Raw genomic sequence first — 12,920 nt, forward strand, 5'->3', positions numbered from 1 at the left:
TGAGTGATTCCAAGCAATTTTATAGTTTTGTATCGAAGTATACAAATCCAAGAAGAGTCCATTTTCGCAAAAGCTTTTGTTGTGTCGCTTGTATGAATATGTATGCTTGTATGAACTTGTATGAATATGTGAATAGTTTTACATTTCCTATACATACATTACTATATGACATTGAATATATTACACATATCTATTGTACAGCACATCGTATAATATTACATATTATGCATGATATAACAGATATTATGTATATATTATATATTCTACAACCATTTATTAATCATATCTGTACATTTCTGTAGATGCTTGTCAAAGTTATAAAAAACAGAATTTTTGATTTATAACTAGTTTTTCTGTAGTCCTACTAAACATTGATACAATCGCGCTTTTGAAAACTGGATCATGTTCCACGTTAATCTCGTTTTTCGCGTGGTTCATAACATTCAACTATTCTAAGAACACTTTACAACATTCTACATTGCTTTTTACATAGTTGTACACTTCCTTTTCTATGTCCTCAAATCCTTTTTCAGTGATTTCGGCATCCTCTAGTATCATGTCTAGAATATTGCCGTAAGTAATTAGTAGTTCAAAATTACAGCGTAGAGAGAGTACATCAAAAATGTATTTGTCGTCAGAACTGGAATAAAATAATAGATCTGGAATAAAAATCTTGACCATCATTAACGACTCTATTCGCTTTTTATAAGATATCATGTGTTTGTCTTTGTCTACCTGAAAGTATGTCAAGTATTTGCTTGCTTCCATTTTGCATAAAGTTCTGTTTACAAAAGAGCCACTCAAATTTATTACAGTATTTATGTAGTTTTCAGTCATTTCAAATCATTTCAGATTATACTTGTAAACTAAATTAACATCATCGAGATTTGACACAGTAACAGGAACTTGACTGACAATATCTTTTACATGTTCCTCCAAGGTCGTGAATATTAATGATTTCATAGGTAACTCGACAGAAGGCGTTGATTTTGATTTACGTGCTCTACGAACTTTCATATTTTTACTATACGACAATTTATATTTCGAAGAAAACGAAAGATAGTTACCATACCAACTCCATCTTATAGCAAGACGCCTTACCATATGGAAAAATCCTGAGTACAACAATCTACAGACAAATAATTATTTATTTCCTTTTTATATGCATCTAACAAGGGAACATCGCGAAGTGGAAAATTCTGATTTTGATGAAACTTTATACACATGTAGGGGGGTTAATAGATGAATTTAGAAATTATTCGTAGCGGCCCAAAAACGGTTTTAAGGGGTGAACCACCCTTCAAACGTAAGACGGCTTTTTGCTTTTCTCGATATATCTCGGAAATTATTTAAAATATCGAAAAATGTTTTATACAAAAGTTTCATGGTAAAAACGCCTCTATTTAACCGCATCAATAGAATTTTTCAAAAATACCTTTTTTCAAAAGTTTTTGAAAAAACTTTTCCAAAACTTATTTTTAAAAAATTTTGTTAAGGTGATTAAATAGAGGCGTTTTTACCATGAAACTTTTGTATAAAACGTTTTTCGATATTTTGAATAATTTCAGAGATATATCGAGAAAAGCAAAAAGCCGTCTTACGTTTGAAGGGTGGTTCACCCCTTAAAACCATTTTTGGGCCGCTACGAATAATTTCTAAATTCATCTATTAACCTCCCCTACATGTGTATAAAGTTTCATCAAAATCAGGATTTTCCACTTCGCGATGTTCCTTTGTAAGATATATTGTATAGCGGCGAGATAATTTCTAGCATCACTGAAGCGCAAGTGTTTCATGAAATTGCAAGCGAAAAATAATTCGGAGATTGCCTTGGTCTTGACCTCGACTCTATCGGGATCCCTGGCTCCTCACGCCTAGTCTTGTTAGCGTGTATGGCCAATGCTCCTACTGTTGTCATCGTATTGTTTTCATTCTGATCCTCTACGCGACCTGACGGTCTCTATTATCTTTCCATATCTTACAAAATAGAGAGAAAAGTCAAATATAGCAGCAGCCCACGCATAACCTTCTTTTAACGGATGCGCTGTTGCCTCTATCCACTGATTCATGAAAAAGTTGCATAGGTTTTACAAGATTTTCTAGATCCTAGCTATCGCAGTCACAGTTTATATGATGTAAAAGTTCTAAATACAATGCCACCAAGTAAAACATTGTATTTGACCGCATTTTATCTTCAACATCAGGATTAGCCGAGAGGCGTGAAAAGATAGGCGCAGGAAATTCACTTCCCTGTTTTGTGTATTCGAGATAGAAACCGATTGCTTTATGTGAATTGCTTCTAAGTACTTGGTTATTTAACAATTGATTTTATATTTAGTTTTGATTTTTATAACAAATATTTTGTTAAACTTTTTGTTGTATACAAGTTGGGACTTTTTATGTACTTGGCATATTTTTTCACCTTTGTCAGGTTTTTTTAGTGAGATAATATTATACAGGCAGTTATTTATATTTGTAAGATAACAATTACATAATAATAAGAGGAAACTATAACTTATATGTAAAAATGTACATCTAAATAACTTACCGTTTTTATTTATTAAGACTTCTACTTGATTATATAATGTTTATATAGATAGTTATATTTAATTTTAATAATAGTTGGTGTGAATCGAAAATCATCTAATATGCGGGTGGTAGTGAATGTAGTAGATACTTACGTATCTACTACATTCAGCCAGTACTCAACAAGTCAGATGATAACTTCATGGGCTGTTCGACAAATCTGGACATTCTGCAGAAGCAATTAACTTTTAACGTTAGCAGTTGGTTCAGTGCCTTCAATATATTTGTTCACATGCTGGAGGATCCATCAAATGTAGACAAAGCAATTGATCTTTTCATTAATAACTTCGCCAATATTTCCAGACTTGAACCGTAAGTACAGCATTCTTCTTCAGAGTTTCAGCGTTCTATCGCACAATATCCATAACTACTATTATGTTTAATAATTATTTTCAAATAATATCTATAATATATTTTACAGTAATCCAGATGTAATGGAGTATCACATGACTATTATTCAGTTCATCGACAAGTGTAACAACGAAGATCAGCTACAGAAGGTTAATATAACATAATATTAAACATTTATATATTCGTGTAATGTTCAACTACAATTAATTTACTGCCACTATGGAATATTTCTGTTACAGATGGAAGTATTTGCTAAACACGGACTTAGGATAAACAACCATTTAACTAAGAGGAGAGATAGAATACCTAAAATTAAAAATACTTTATCGGAAATCCGTAACGCTTTCGAAAAGAAACAATTTTCGGTAAATCTACCGATTAGCGAACCCACCTCCTATCACCTTGTCCTTGACATATATTATAGAGGTCACCCTTCTGAGTGACCTTCAAAAGGTTTTAGCCGTCGGTCGTTGTTTACTAAAAAGTTATTAACAAAAGAAGTTTAATGATTTTGCACGAATTTTCAGCCGTCCACAACAAGCAAAAGGTTATATTTTCCGAAACTGGAGCCTCGGACACATACGCTCGGTTTCAGCCCGCTTCGCAGGAGGGCGGGGGGCAGGGGCTTCGTCCCCCGCCCCCCGCCAGAACCAGTGTAACAGATTTTACTGTACATATTTTGATCACCTGGTACACGGCACGGATTCCGGCGGGGGGGGGGGCGAAGCCCCTTCCCCCCGCCCTCCCGCGAAGCGGGCTGAAAACGAGCTGTCTGAGGCTCCAGTTTCGGAAAATATAACCTAATCAGGTTAGATTAGGTTAGTTTAGGTTAGGTTAAAGCAGAGAATACTTTGTATTTAACTGTTTATGCTTTTGGTTAAAGTGAAGAATACTTTGTACTTATATTAAAAGAAACTATTCTATATATTAACGATTCACTGCTTTAAATGACTTTCCTTCCTTCGTTCATATACATATTCGTCTTTTATATCTTTCAATATTCAAAATAACTACTATATTTGTAAAATTTCTTTTGTTAATAACTTATTCATAAACAACGATCGACGACTAAAACCTAGTGCGGGTTATTCGGGAAGGTGACCTTTGTAATATATGTCAATATTATGTTCTTGGTTCGCGTAGACAGCTGAAAATTCGTGCAAAATCATTAAACTTCTTTTGTTAATAACTTTTTAGTAAACAACGACCGACGGCTAAAACTTGCACAATGTTACTCAGGAGGGTGACCTCTATAATATATGTCAAGGACAAGGTGATAGGAGGTGGGTTCGCTAATCGGTAGATTTACCCAATTTTCTGTCGCAATGCACTTCGCAAACAATACATTAAGTACGGATTAAATCACGTTTAATAAATGTGTATAAAAACAAAACTTTAATGTAGTAGATACGTAATTTTTAAATCTTACCAGAATTGCAATACGATAACTTCGAAGCCAGTTTCTTTGTATAGTCCTCTATATAGTTATGCATTATTGCTGCTTAGATTGTAAGTTTCTCGTATCAAATCTCCTTTTTGCCAAATTTCTCGCCAAATCGTCTTTTCGTATGGTGTGTTCTTAACATGAACAAATGGCACACGGAGAATTATAAAATGTAACTTTCGACGTCAATCGATTCGATACGGCCAAATATAAAAAAAGCACTGATCAGATCTAGATTTTTCTACACTCCTTACGTTTCGCTTGTCTAACGTGAAATGGGATCTTATTTTCTGCAGACTATATGAATTTCTGTAAACATAGACACACGTATGTGTCATTGTTCAATGTCTTGTAGCTTGGACGATATTTTGATTTGGAAGACTTCTGTCTTATTATTATTCTTTTAGACCATTATTTGGAGAAATTAGGAGCAAAATATATTGTAATACTTTACGTGCTGTGGTTTACAATATAAAAATATATTATAAATCGAAACTCAAAATTTAATGATTTCACCAATGAAATATACTTATCGAAAGTCATTAATTCAAATTCGCATTTGATATATTTTGCCGCGACTATTTATAAGTAGGGTGTATATTTGAAAATATTACATCTTTCAATCTAATGTTTATAAAACAATTTTTGAAATATAAATGTGGAGAATTAAAACAACAGGTTATACATAATCCCTACAAAAACCTTTTTAAAAAAAGAAGAAATATATACGCCAAGTACATAAAAATCAAAACTAAGGCTCCGAACAATGAGAATCACTACATAAACATCGAGCGTTATCAAGTTCAGTGCATAGACGTCGAGCACTGCTGTATAGCTTATCTGGAATTCATCAGAGAGAATCTAAAGAGAGTAAAGCGGATTGGCCGGAAGCCGCCATTAACAGGGCAACTTTTGAGGAAGATTTAATACACACACACACACACACACACATACAAAATAATACTTTGCTAATATATTATTACAGTAATATGAAAATAAACTGATGCAAAAGCGAAGCTGGGTGTAGGTGCTTGTTATTTAAGATTGGAGATACATCGATCGTGAATCACAAACGTCTCGGTCTATACGTTAGACCATCTTCAGGGCGCAGTCCCATGGTGCGGAACGTGCGCAATGCGGAATTGGCGGAACGAAGTCCGTCCAATCACAGAAGTTCCGCCAACTGTAATCCGCTGAAATGTATTTTCCTATGTTCCATGCAGCAGAACTTGCGGAAGCGCAATTGGCCTACGCCAATCACATGATTTTTTCCGTAGATTCTTCTGTTGTGTCTATCGGAATAGCGTATATTATTGGCACGCACAAATTACGCTTCCGCGTTTTCCGCTGCATGGGACATAGGAAAATAAACTTCAGCTGATCGGAATTACTACGAGTGTATGCACGTGAAAATGCATGTAGGCAAAACGATGAATTCTGAAGAATTGTTTATTGTTATTTGTGAGTTACTAAAAAGATTAAAACAAAGTTGGTGTGTATTTAAAAAACAGGAGATACGTCGCAAAATTGTAAAACTGTATTTATTATACAGAATTGTAAGAAAAAATGAAAATATACAGAATCAACGGAAGTGTTGAGTACGAAGCATATTTAGTGCCGAAAAAAGATTGCTACAAGGAGCAAGCGATAATCTTGTAAAAGAAATGTTGGAAGACATATAGAAAAATATATAGATTATTTTAGAATGCCACCTCAAATATTTGAAACGTTATTAACATTTGGTCCGACCACTCATCAGTAAAAAATATGTTGTTCGAGAACCTATTTTGCCTGAAATGCGGCTCCTGATTACACTGATAATACAATCTAAAACATTATACTTGTGAAGCCATTTACTGACAATACTATTTACCATATATTTTTGCAAAGTCAAATTAAAAATCATTTTGCCTTTTTTCACTGGTATCTGGTAACGTAATTCCGCGATAAAATGAAAATGTGCGGAAAGAAATCGGCGGAACGAACGTAACAATGATCGAACCAATCACGAGCGTTCCGCCAATTCCGCATTGCGCACGTTCCGCACCATAGGACTACGCCCTCAGTGTGCTAATTGCGGAACGGATTGACGGCTCATCGACCTGTGTTTTTTTGAATGTTGAACAATATAATGAATAAATTATAAAAGAAAAAACAATCGTAAAGTGAAAAAAGAGTAAGCAGTAAAATAATAAAATACATAAAAATATGTTGGGTCATAACAAATTATTAGCGCAAATGTAAGAATATAGGTAAAAATGGGTAAACAGTGAAATAATAAATTACATAAAATATGTTGGGTCATAACAGATGAGTAGCGCAAATGTAAGAATATAGATAAAATAAATTAAAATAAAATAAAATAAAATAAAATTACAGATTATAAAAAGCTTAACATACCGCAAACCAAGAATCCAGCACTATCACACACAACGCAAATCGCAGACGAGATCGCATTCGTTTTACTTGACGCATGTGGGAGCTCATTAACCTGTATTGTTTATATATGGGTTATAAAAGTTATAAAATAAACTAAAATTGTGTTAACAAAAAAATTTTTAAACTAACAATAAATAATCAACGGTGATGAGTCAAACAAAAGTTAAAATCATCGAATGCAAATAAGTAATAAAACGTAGTATAAAATAAAAATATGGTAACAAAAAAGTTGTAGATAGCAATAAATAATCAACAGTGATAAGTCACAAAAATTAAAATCAAAATATTATTACAGTGTTATATTTTAACACTCTTACGTCTTCCACCATTCAACTATGCGTTCAAAAGTGCAAATATGCCAGAATATGTAGCGTCAGTCCACGTCAGTCTCATTGAAAGTGCGAAATGTACAAAGTTAACGGAAGTTAACCTGTTAATGGCGGCACCAATCAGAGAAGAGAACACGATCCGCTCCACTCTCTCTAGATTCTCTCTGCGACTGCCTGTTGACGGGCGACATCGTGACACTCACTCTAAAAAACAGATCGACCCTGTTCGGTCGCGTGTTTGACGCTACTAGTCCTATCGCTTTCAACTTCCTCAGACCGAAATTGCACGCCTCCATTATTCGGAATGGCAGACGGATCTGGAATCTCTTCCCCAGAGACTTCAAAGATTCCGAATGCGTCCGAACGTTGAATAATCCTTTGCTTTTACGTCATGTTTATTAGACTTCAGATATTAAATTACATACACACATACGTACACGTATATAGACATGTCGTAACTAGTCCTAAATCATTGTAAACTATTGATACATATCAAATGGTTGTAACTATTTGATTGCAAATAAACTGTGTTCTAAAAAAGGTTCTCTTAAGTGTATTAATGATTTTAAAACTTTCATTAATTCTTTATTTTCACATTAATTTTTTTTTCATTTCTTCTATCATTAATTTTTTAATTAACTTTTAATTAATTTTATTAATTTTTTATATCATTAATTAAGTATTTATTTATCTTAATAATACATTTCATAGTTTAGAGTCGCAGAGTTTACATAATGCGCATACAGCCGCTAATTTTTGTAATTTTTGCCATTGGTAACGAAAGCATTGTTATTCATTCGTCATCGCAACACTTGTGTGACCATTCGCAATTAAATCGAATGGAAAAAAACTAGATAATACTGTACTAATACGGTACATAACTCTGTACATAATTTTTGAAATAACCTTGTTTTATGTTTGGCATACATATAATAATTAATGGTAGAGATGGTATCCTTTCCTTCTCCAATAAACAATATTAAACAAGGAAGGGATGAAGCCTTAAATTTTAAAAACGTGCGTGCTTGCGTGCGTGCGTGTGTATGTGTAATGCCGTTGTTCGTACATACGAGTGTTACGTCCAGAGCTCCGTGAGCTCGAGGAAGGGCGCAACCAGACGCCTCTCGAGGTACGTAGGCACACAACCGCCGTACCTCGTGTGTTCGAGCCGACCAATACGTTTCGATTTTCGGGTCAACGACTAAAGTCGATTTTACCCTTTTATTTGAAACGGTCCTTCGATTTTCGGGTCAACGACCAAAGTCGATTTTACCCTATTATTCGAAGCGGACACTCGATTTTCGGGTCAACGACCGAAGTCGATTTTACCCTACTATTCGAGATGGTCAACTCGATGGTCCTTTTTAGGTAAGGGAAATGAATCCCTATTACCAAGGATAGGACCTGTACGATCTGTCAAGGAATGGGATGTTATACGAGGGTAGTTAGAAATAAATGAAACTTGGGTTTGTCACTTAAAACATTTCCACTAATATATTCTGTCTAATGGTTACATAAATGAAATTAATGAACCGCTACTGATACGTTTGACTATAATTTAGAATTTGGAGTACAAATTTATTCATGATTCTATTTCTTATAGATAGCGCAACTGTAATTTTGACTAATTTATAAAATCAAGACAAAATGATTTGAGAAAATTCTGATTAGAGGAATGATACATTTCCGAACATCGTTGGTAAGAATATATATATATATATATATATATATATATATATAACATAATTTACAGTAACGGATAGATAACTATAATTTCGTAACGCATAATGGAGGTAATATTAGGTTGTCTATATAATTTTAAAATTCAAAAATTAAACTCGCATTTAAACTTTCTATACTATTGATACATATTCGATATTTCAAACTATAATGATAAATAAAAATAAATCTATCATATTCATGCTTAAATGTCCAAATTAAACATAAACTCTCTAATATAAATTGCCGTGATTAATACAGGATGAACGCGGTGGTGGGTTATAAAGGGTATAAATGTGTCGGGACCAGCGTTCTCGCCCGCGATCCTGAGAGTAGGAATATTTATGGGTCCTGGTCCGCAGATTATAGTGGTAGGAGGGAGTGGAAGAGAATAGGTGGGAAAGAAATCTAGGAAATATTCTAATAAAAGGTGGAAAGCGCCTGCGAAAACTCCCTTAATGTAGGAATGGTAGGGATGGGCAGGCCGGAAAAATTTGGGTTCTCAGGGATTGAAGCTGGTGAGGGAAGGTAGGTACTTAGTTCGGGTGTAGAGGAAGGGATGGTCGAGTTTGGGGTCCGCCCGAACTCAGAAGAGGGGATGGGTAAATACCACCGCGGGGACAACTTAGGGAGGGAAAGGGGGGAGTGGTCGGGAGAAGAAGATGGATTCCCGATTACGCTAGATCCAGGTGACGAGATATTCACAAAAAGGGGTGAGTAACGCTCGGTGTTATCGGTTGTGAATTGTGCTGAATCGGTTGTTAATTGTGCTGAATCGGTGTAAGATGCCCCTTGGCTGCACGTCACAGTTTCTGCCTGTGTTTCTGTCGGGGTATTTCTGCGTCCGCGATTGAAATTTGACACTTAAATGAAATAAGACGGAATTGATTCTTTGTGCCAGTAACCGAAATGAAACCACGAAGACGGTTGGAGGGGAGTAAAATGAAATTAATAATTAACTTAGGCTTACTTTTCTGGTACCGCTTCTTGGATGGAGTTGATCGTCAATGCGTTCGAGGAGGGAGCCAACCTGACCAGAGGTCCCTCGGGTGGAGTCCAGCACTGACTCTAAGATTTATGCTCGATGTCCCGATCACGGGAACGAAACAGTACGATATGCATTGTAAGCCAACTGAAGATTGAAGAGGACCTCTGACCAAATTGTTCCCTTTATATAGGGCTAAAAGAGCGTAGGTGGGGATTATTTGTTTCCCAGAAGAAAGGAAGAGTAAAACAAATTCATTTCTATTGGAGCGCTTGGTTTTCCCGAATTGCAGCTGGTATCCGATAGATTTATGATTTTGTTCTTGAAAGTTAAAGTGCGGCACTTGTGAAGACCCCTCCGTTTACCATATTGCAATCCATGCTCACGTTTCCATTAGTTCATTTGCGTCGTATCTCTAGTTTGAATCTCCCCATATATAGCAGATTTCTCAGTATTTAATTTTGGTGGATTACTTTTATTGCCGTCAGCGGGTACCGCTCCGCTTTTCCAGGTTCTGGAGCTATCTTCGCTAAGTGATTTTAGCTCTTAATTCTGGTTGTTTATTACCTATCGGACGTTCCGGCCGAGCACAGTTGGGATTGGAAAAGCTGCGAGCCTTATAGTTGGCGTAACGCCTGTCCACCTGGCCCCCCTGCGCTCGTTCGGTCATTTTTTCCGTTGGTGGGGTTTAGTTCTTATTTGTTACTTTTTCCTATTTCTAAATTTAATATTTTTCTTATGGAAGCGAGGAACCGTGGAGTCTTCTGGACATAACACGAGAATAAATTATTTTTGTGAAGTTAGTTTTATGAAGAAAACACACACACTCATACACGCACGCACGCACACACACGCACACACACGCACGCACGCACACAAAAGAGGTGTAAATCCGACCGTGCAACCTCCACGCGGTACACCTTGGGTAATTCTAATGCCGGCGGTACTGTGTAACCTTCAAGCCTTATAAGTCAAAAAGTATGTAAGAGAAAAAAAATTTATTATAGCGTTTCGAAAAGCTCCTGAGCTAAGCTACAAGAATATGTAATAAAAAATAGGGGTTTCCATTTAAGAGTTTTATGTTAACCATGACCGGGCTTTCCAAGGTCATACCAAGGTCAAATAGACATCATCTAATAGATTTTTTTAAGCCCTCTGCTTTTTGTTTGAAACATTTTTCCACTAAATCATTATTTTCCAAGATTTTTAACCGTTCCGGAACTTTTTGCCAGCACTGTATAATATATTGTATACTGATATGTATAATATCTTGTACAGGATAATAAAATTGTAACATAATAAAAGTACCAATGCTCGTGGAATTACATTGCATTGGGTTGAAAAGAATAGTGTTGTACCGTTCTCTTTGCATTCTCTTTAATTAATTATAATATAATAAATTATACATAAATTATAAATTAATTATAATAGTAATCTTCGCAATAATTATCGAGATATTAATTAAAAAAGATGTAAAATCAGCGCGAGGAAGTACAAATCTTGCGCAGCAAAGCAATAAACAAAATGTTTTAGGCAATATTATTGTAATAAATATTAGAAAAAGATGCCAACGGCACTTGTCCTTCCCCCTGGCTGAGTATATAATTCATGCTTGTTGCTTGATAATGGATAATTCATTTCAAATTGTCACGTAGCTTTATCACAGTAAAGACTTTTAAAGTTTTTTGCACTAACTAAATATTATTTTTTTTACATTTTGTACTGTAACCTCTTTTATTCTTTTCTATTACGTTTTCTATTCCCTCCATTAGAATTCAAACAAATTAAAATCCAAGTGATAAATGAAAACTACTACCACTTGGATTGGAAGAGGAAGAGTGACAATAAAAAGATATGTATCACTTTTTATTTTTTAAAAGTAGTACAACAATAATTTTTCAAAACAATATATACATATATTCTCTCTCTAATTGATAAGAATACTACCACTTGAGTTTTTTAAATAGTACAATAATTAATTTTCGATACATTCTCTCTGCACTTGGCGCAATTTGAAGATTTCATACATTTTTGTGAAAAAATACTATAATAATATTTAAAGAGAATTAAAACAACGCTTGGATTGGAATAGGATGTTGTATACATAATAATAAAATAATAGATTTTCTGATTTGCATAAATACCCATTTTTATAGTTGGCGCAATGGTTTGATATCATTACTTTTGTAGAGTTCTTTTTTTCTTCGCGCGCGTATACTTGGCGCCTTTGTTGTACCTTTTTTAAAAAGGTAATTTTGTTGTGATATCATTACTTTTGTAGAACTCGTTTTTTCTTCGCGCGCGTATACTTGGCACCTTTTTTGTACCTTTTTTTAAAAAGGTAATTTTGTTGTGATATCATTACTTTTTTAGAGTTCTTTTTTTCTTCGTTTTATTAACGGCAGTAATAACATTTATTATCAGCGAAATGATATTTCGCACTAAATTATTAGTTACTTACTTTATTACAGTATAATTTTGCAACTATGCAACACTTATTTTACTCTCACCAACCCTGTATAGGCGCAAAGCGACCTTGTATCCTTGTATATATACGGGCGCAAAGCGATCTTTGTATATATACGGGAGCTGATATATACTTTATGTACTATCAAGTTTTTGTAAGAATAATATATAAATATCTTTAGCACCTCTAGGCCATTGTCTTTTCTTAATTTATGCATCATCAGCTGCAGTCCAATTACTAGACATTCCTTCTCTACATATACTCGTGTAATGACCATCCTCAATACTAAAACCACTATGAAATATAACATTCATAAGCTTATACGTTTGTCTAGCTATTAAAACTTTAGTTGTAGGAATAGTACATATATTAAATTTACGTATTGCTTTCACCATTTTATCATCTTGAGATGAAAATAATACTAAACGAATAATAACTATATCTTTCGTTACTGTTAATTCGTTCTTAAACAAAATATCATTTCCTGTACACTGTTCGCATGATCCATCAGATTCACACCAATGTGAAACTGTAACATTTAATAAATCATTAAGAGTATAGCTTTTTTTCTCACATTGTTAATAGGTATTGAAATAACTA

At 34.5% G+C, this 12,920-nt stretch overlaps 1 protein-coding gene across 1 annotated transcript; it reads left to right on the plus strand.

Annotated features, from left to right (window-relative positions):
• The first annotated feature begins 2,693 nt into the window (after positions 1–2,693).
• On the plus strand, positions 2,694–3,289 carry LOC105275080. Its single transcript, XM_026971126.1, has 2 exons — positions 2,694–2,898; positions 3,008–3,289. Exons 1-2 carry the CDS (start codon positions 2,729–2,731, stop codon positions 3,099–3,101), a joined length of 264 nt encoding a protein of 87 aa, XP_026826927.1. The 5' UTR covers positions 2,694–2,728; the 3' UTR covers positions 3,102–3,289.
• The last annotated feature ends 9,631 nt before the right edge of the window (positions 3,290–12,920 follow it).

Source organism: Ooceraea biroi, chromosome 1 (genome assembly GCF_003672135.1).
Source record: "Ooceraea biroi isolate clonal line C1 chromosome 1, Obir_v5.4, whole genome shotgun sequence".
NCBI lineage: Eukaryota > Metazoa > Arthropoda > Insecta > Hymenoptera > Formicidae > Ooceraea > Ooceraea biroi.

Coding starts and splice junctions, on each gene's coding strand:
- LOC105275080 (XM_026971126.1), top strand. CDS start 2,729: ATGGGCTGTTCGACAAATCTGGACATTCTGCAGAAGCAATTAACTTTT. Junction 2,899..3,007: donor AATATTTCCAGACTTGAACC/GTAAGTACAGCA, acceptor TATATTTTACAG/TAATCCAGATGTAATGGAGT.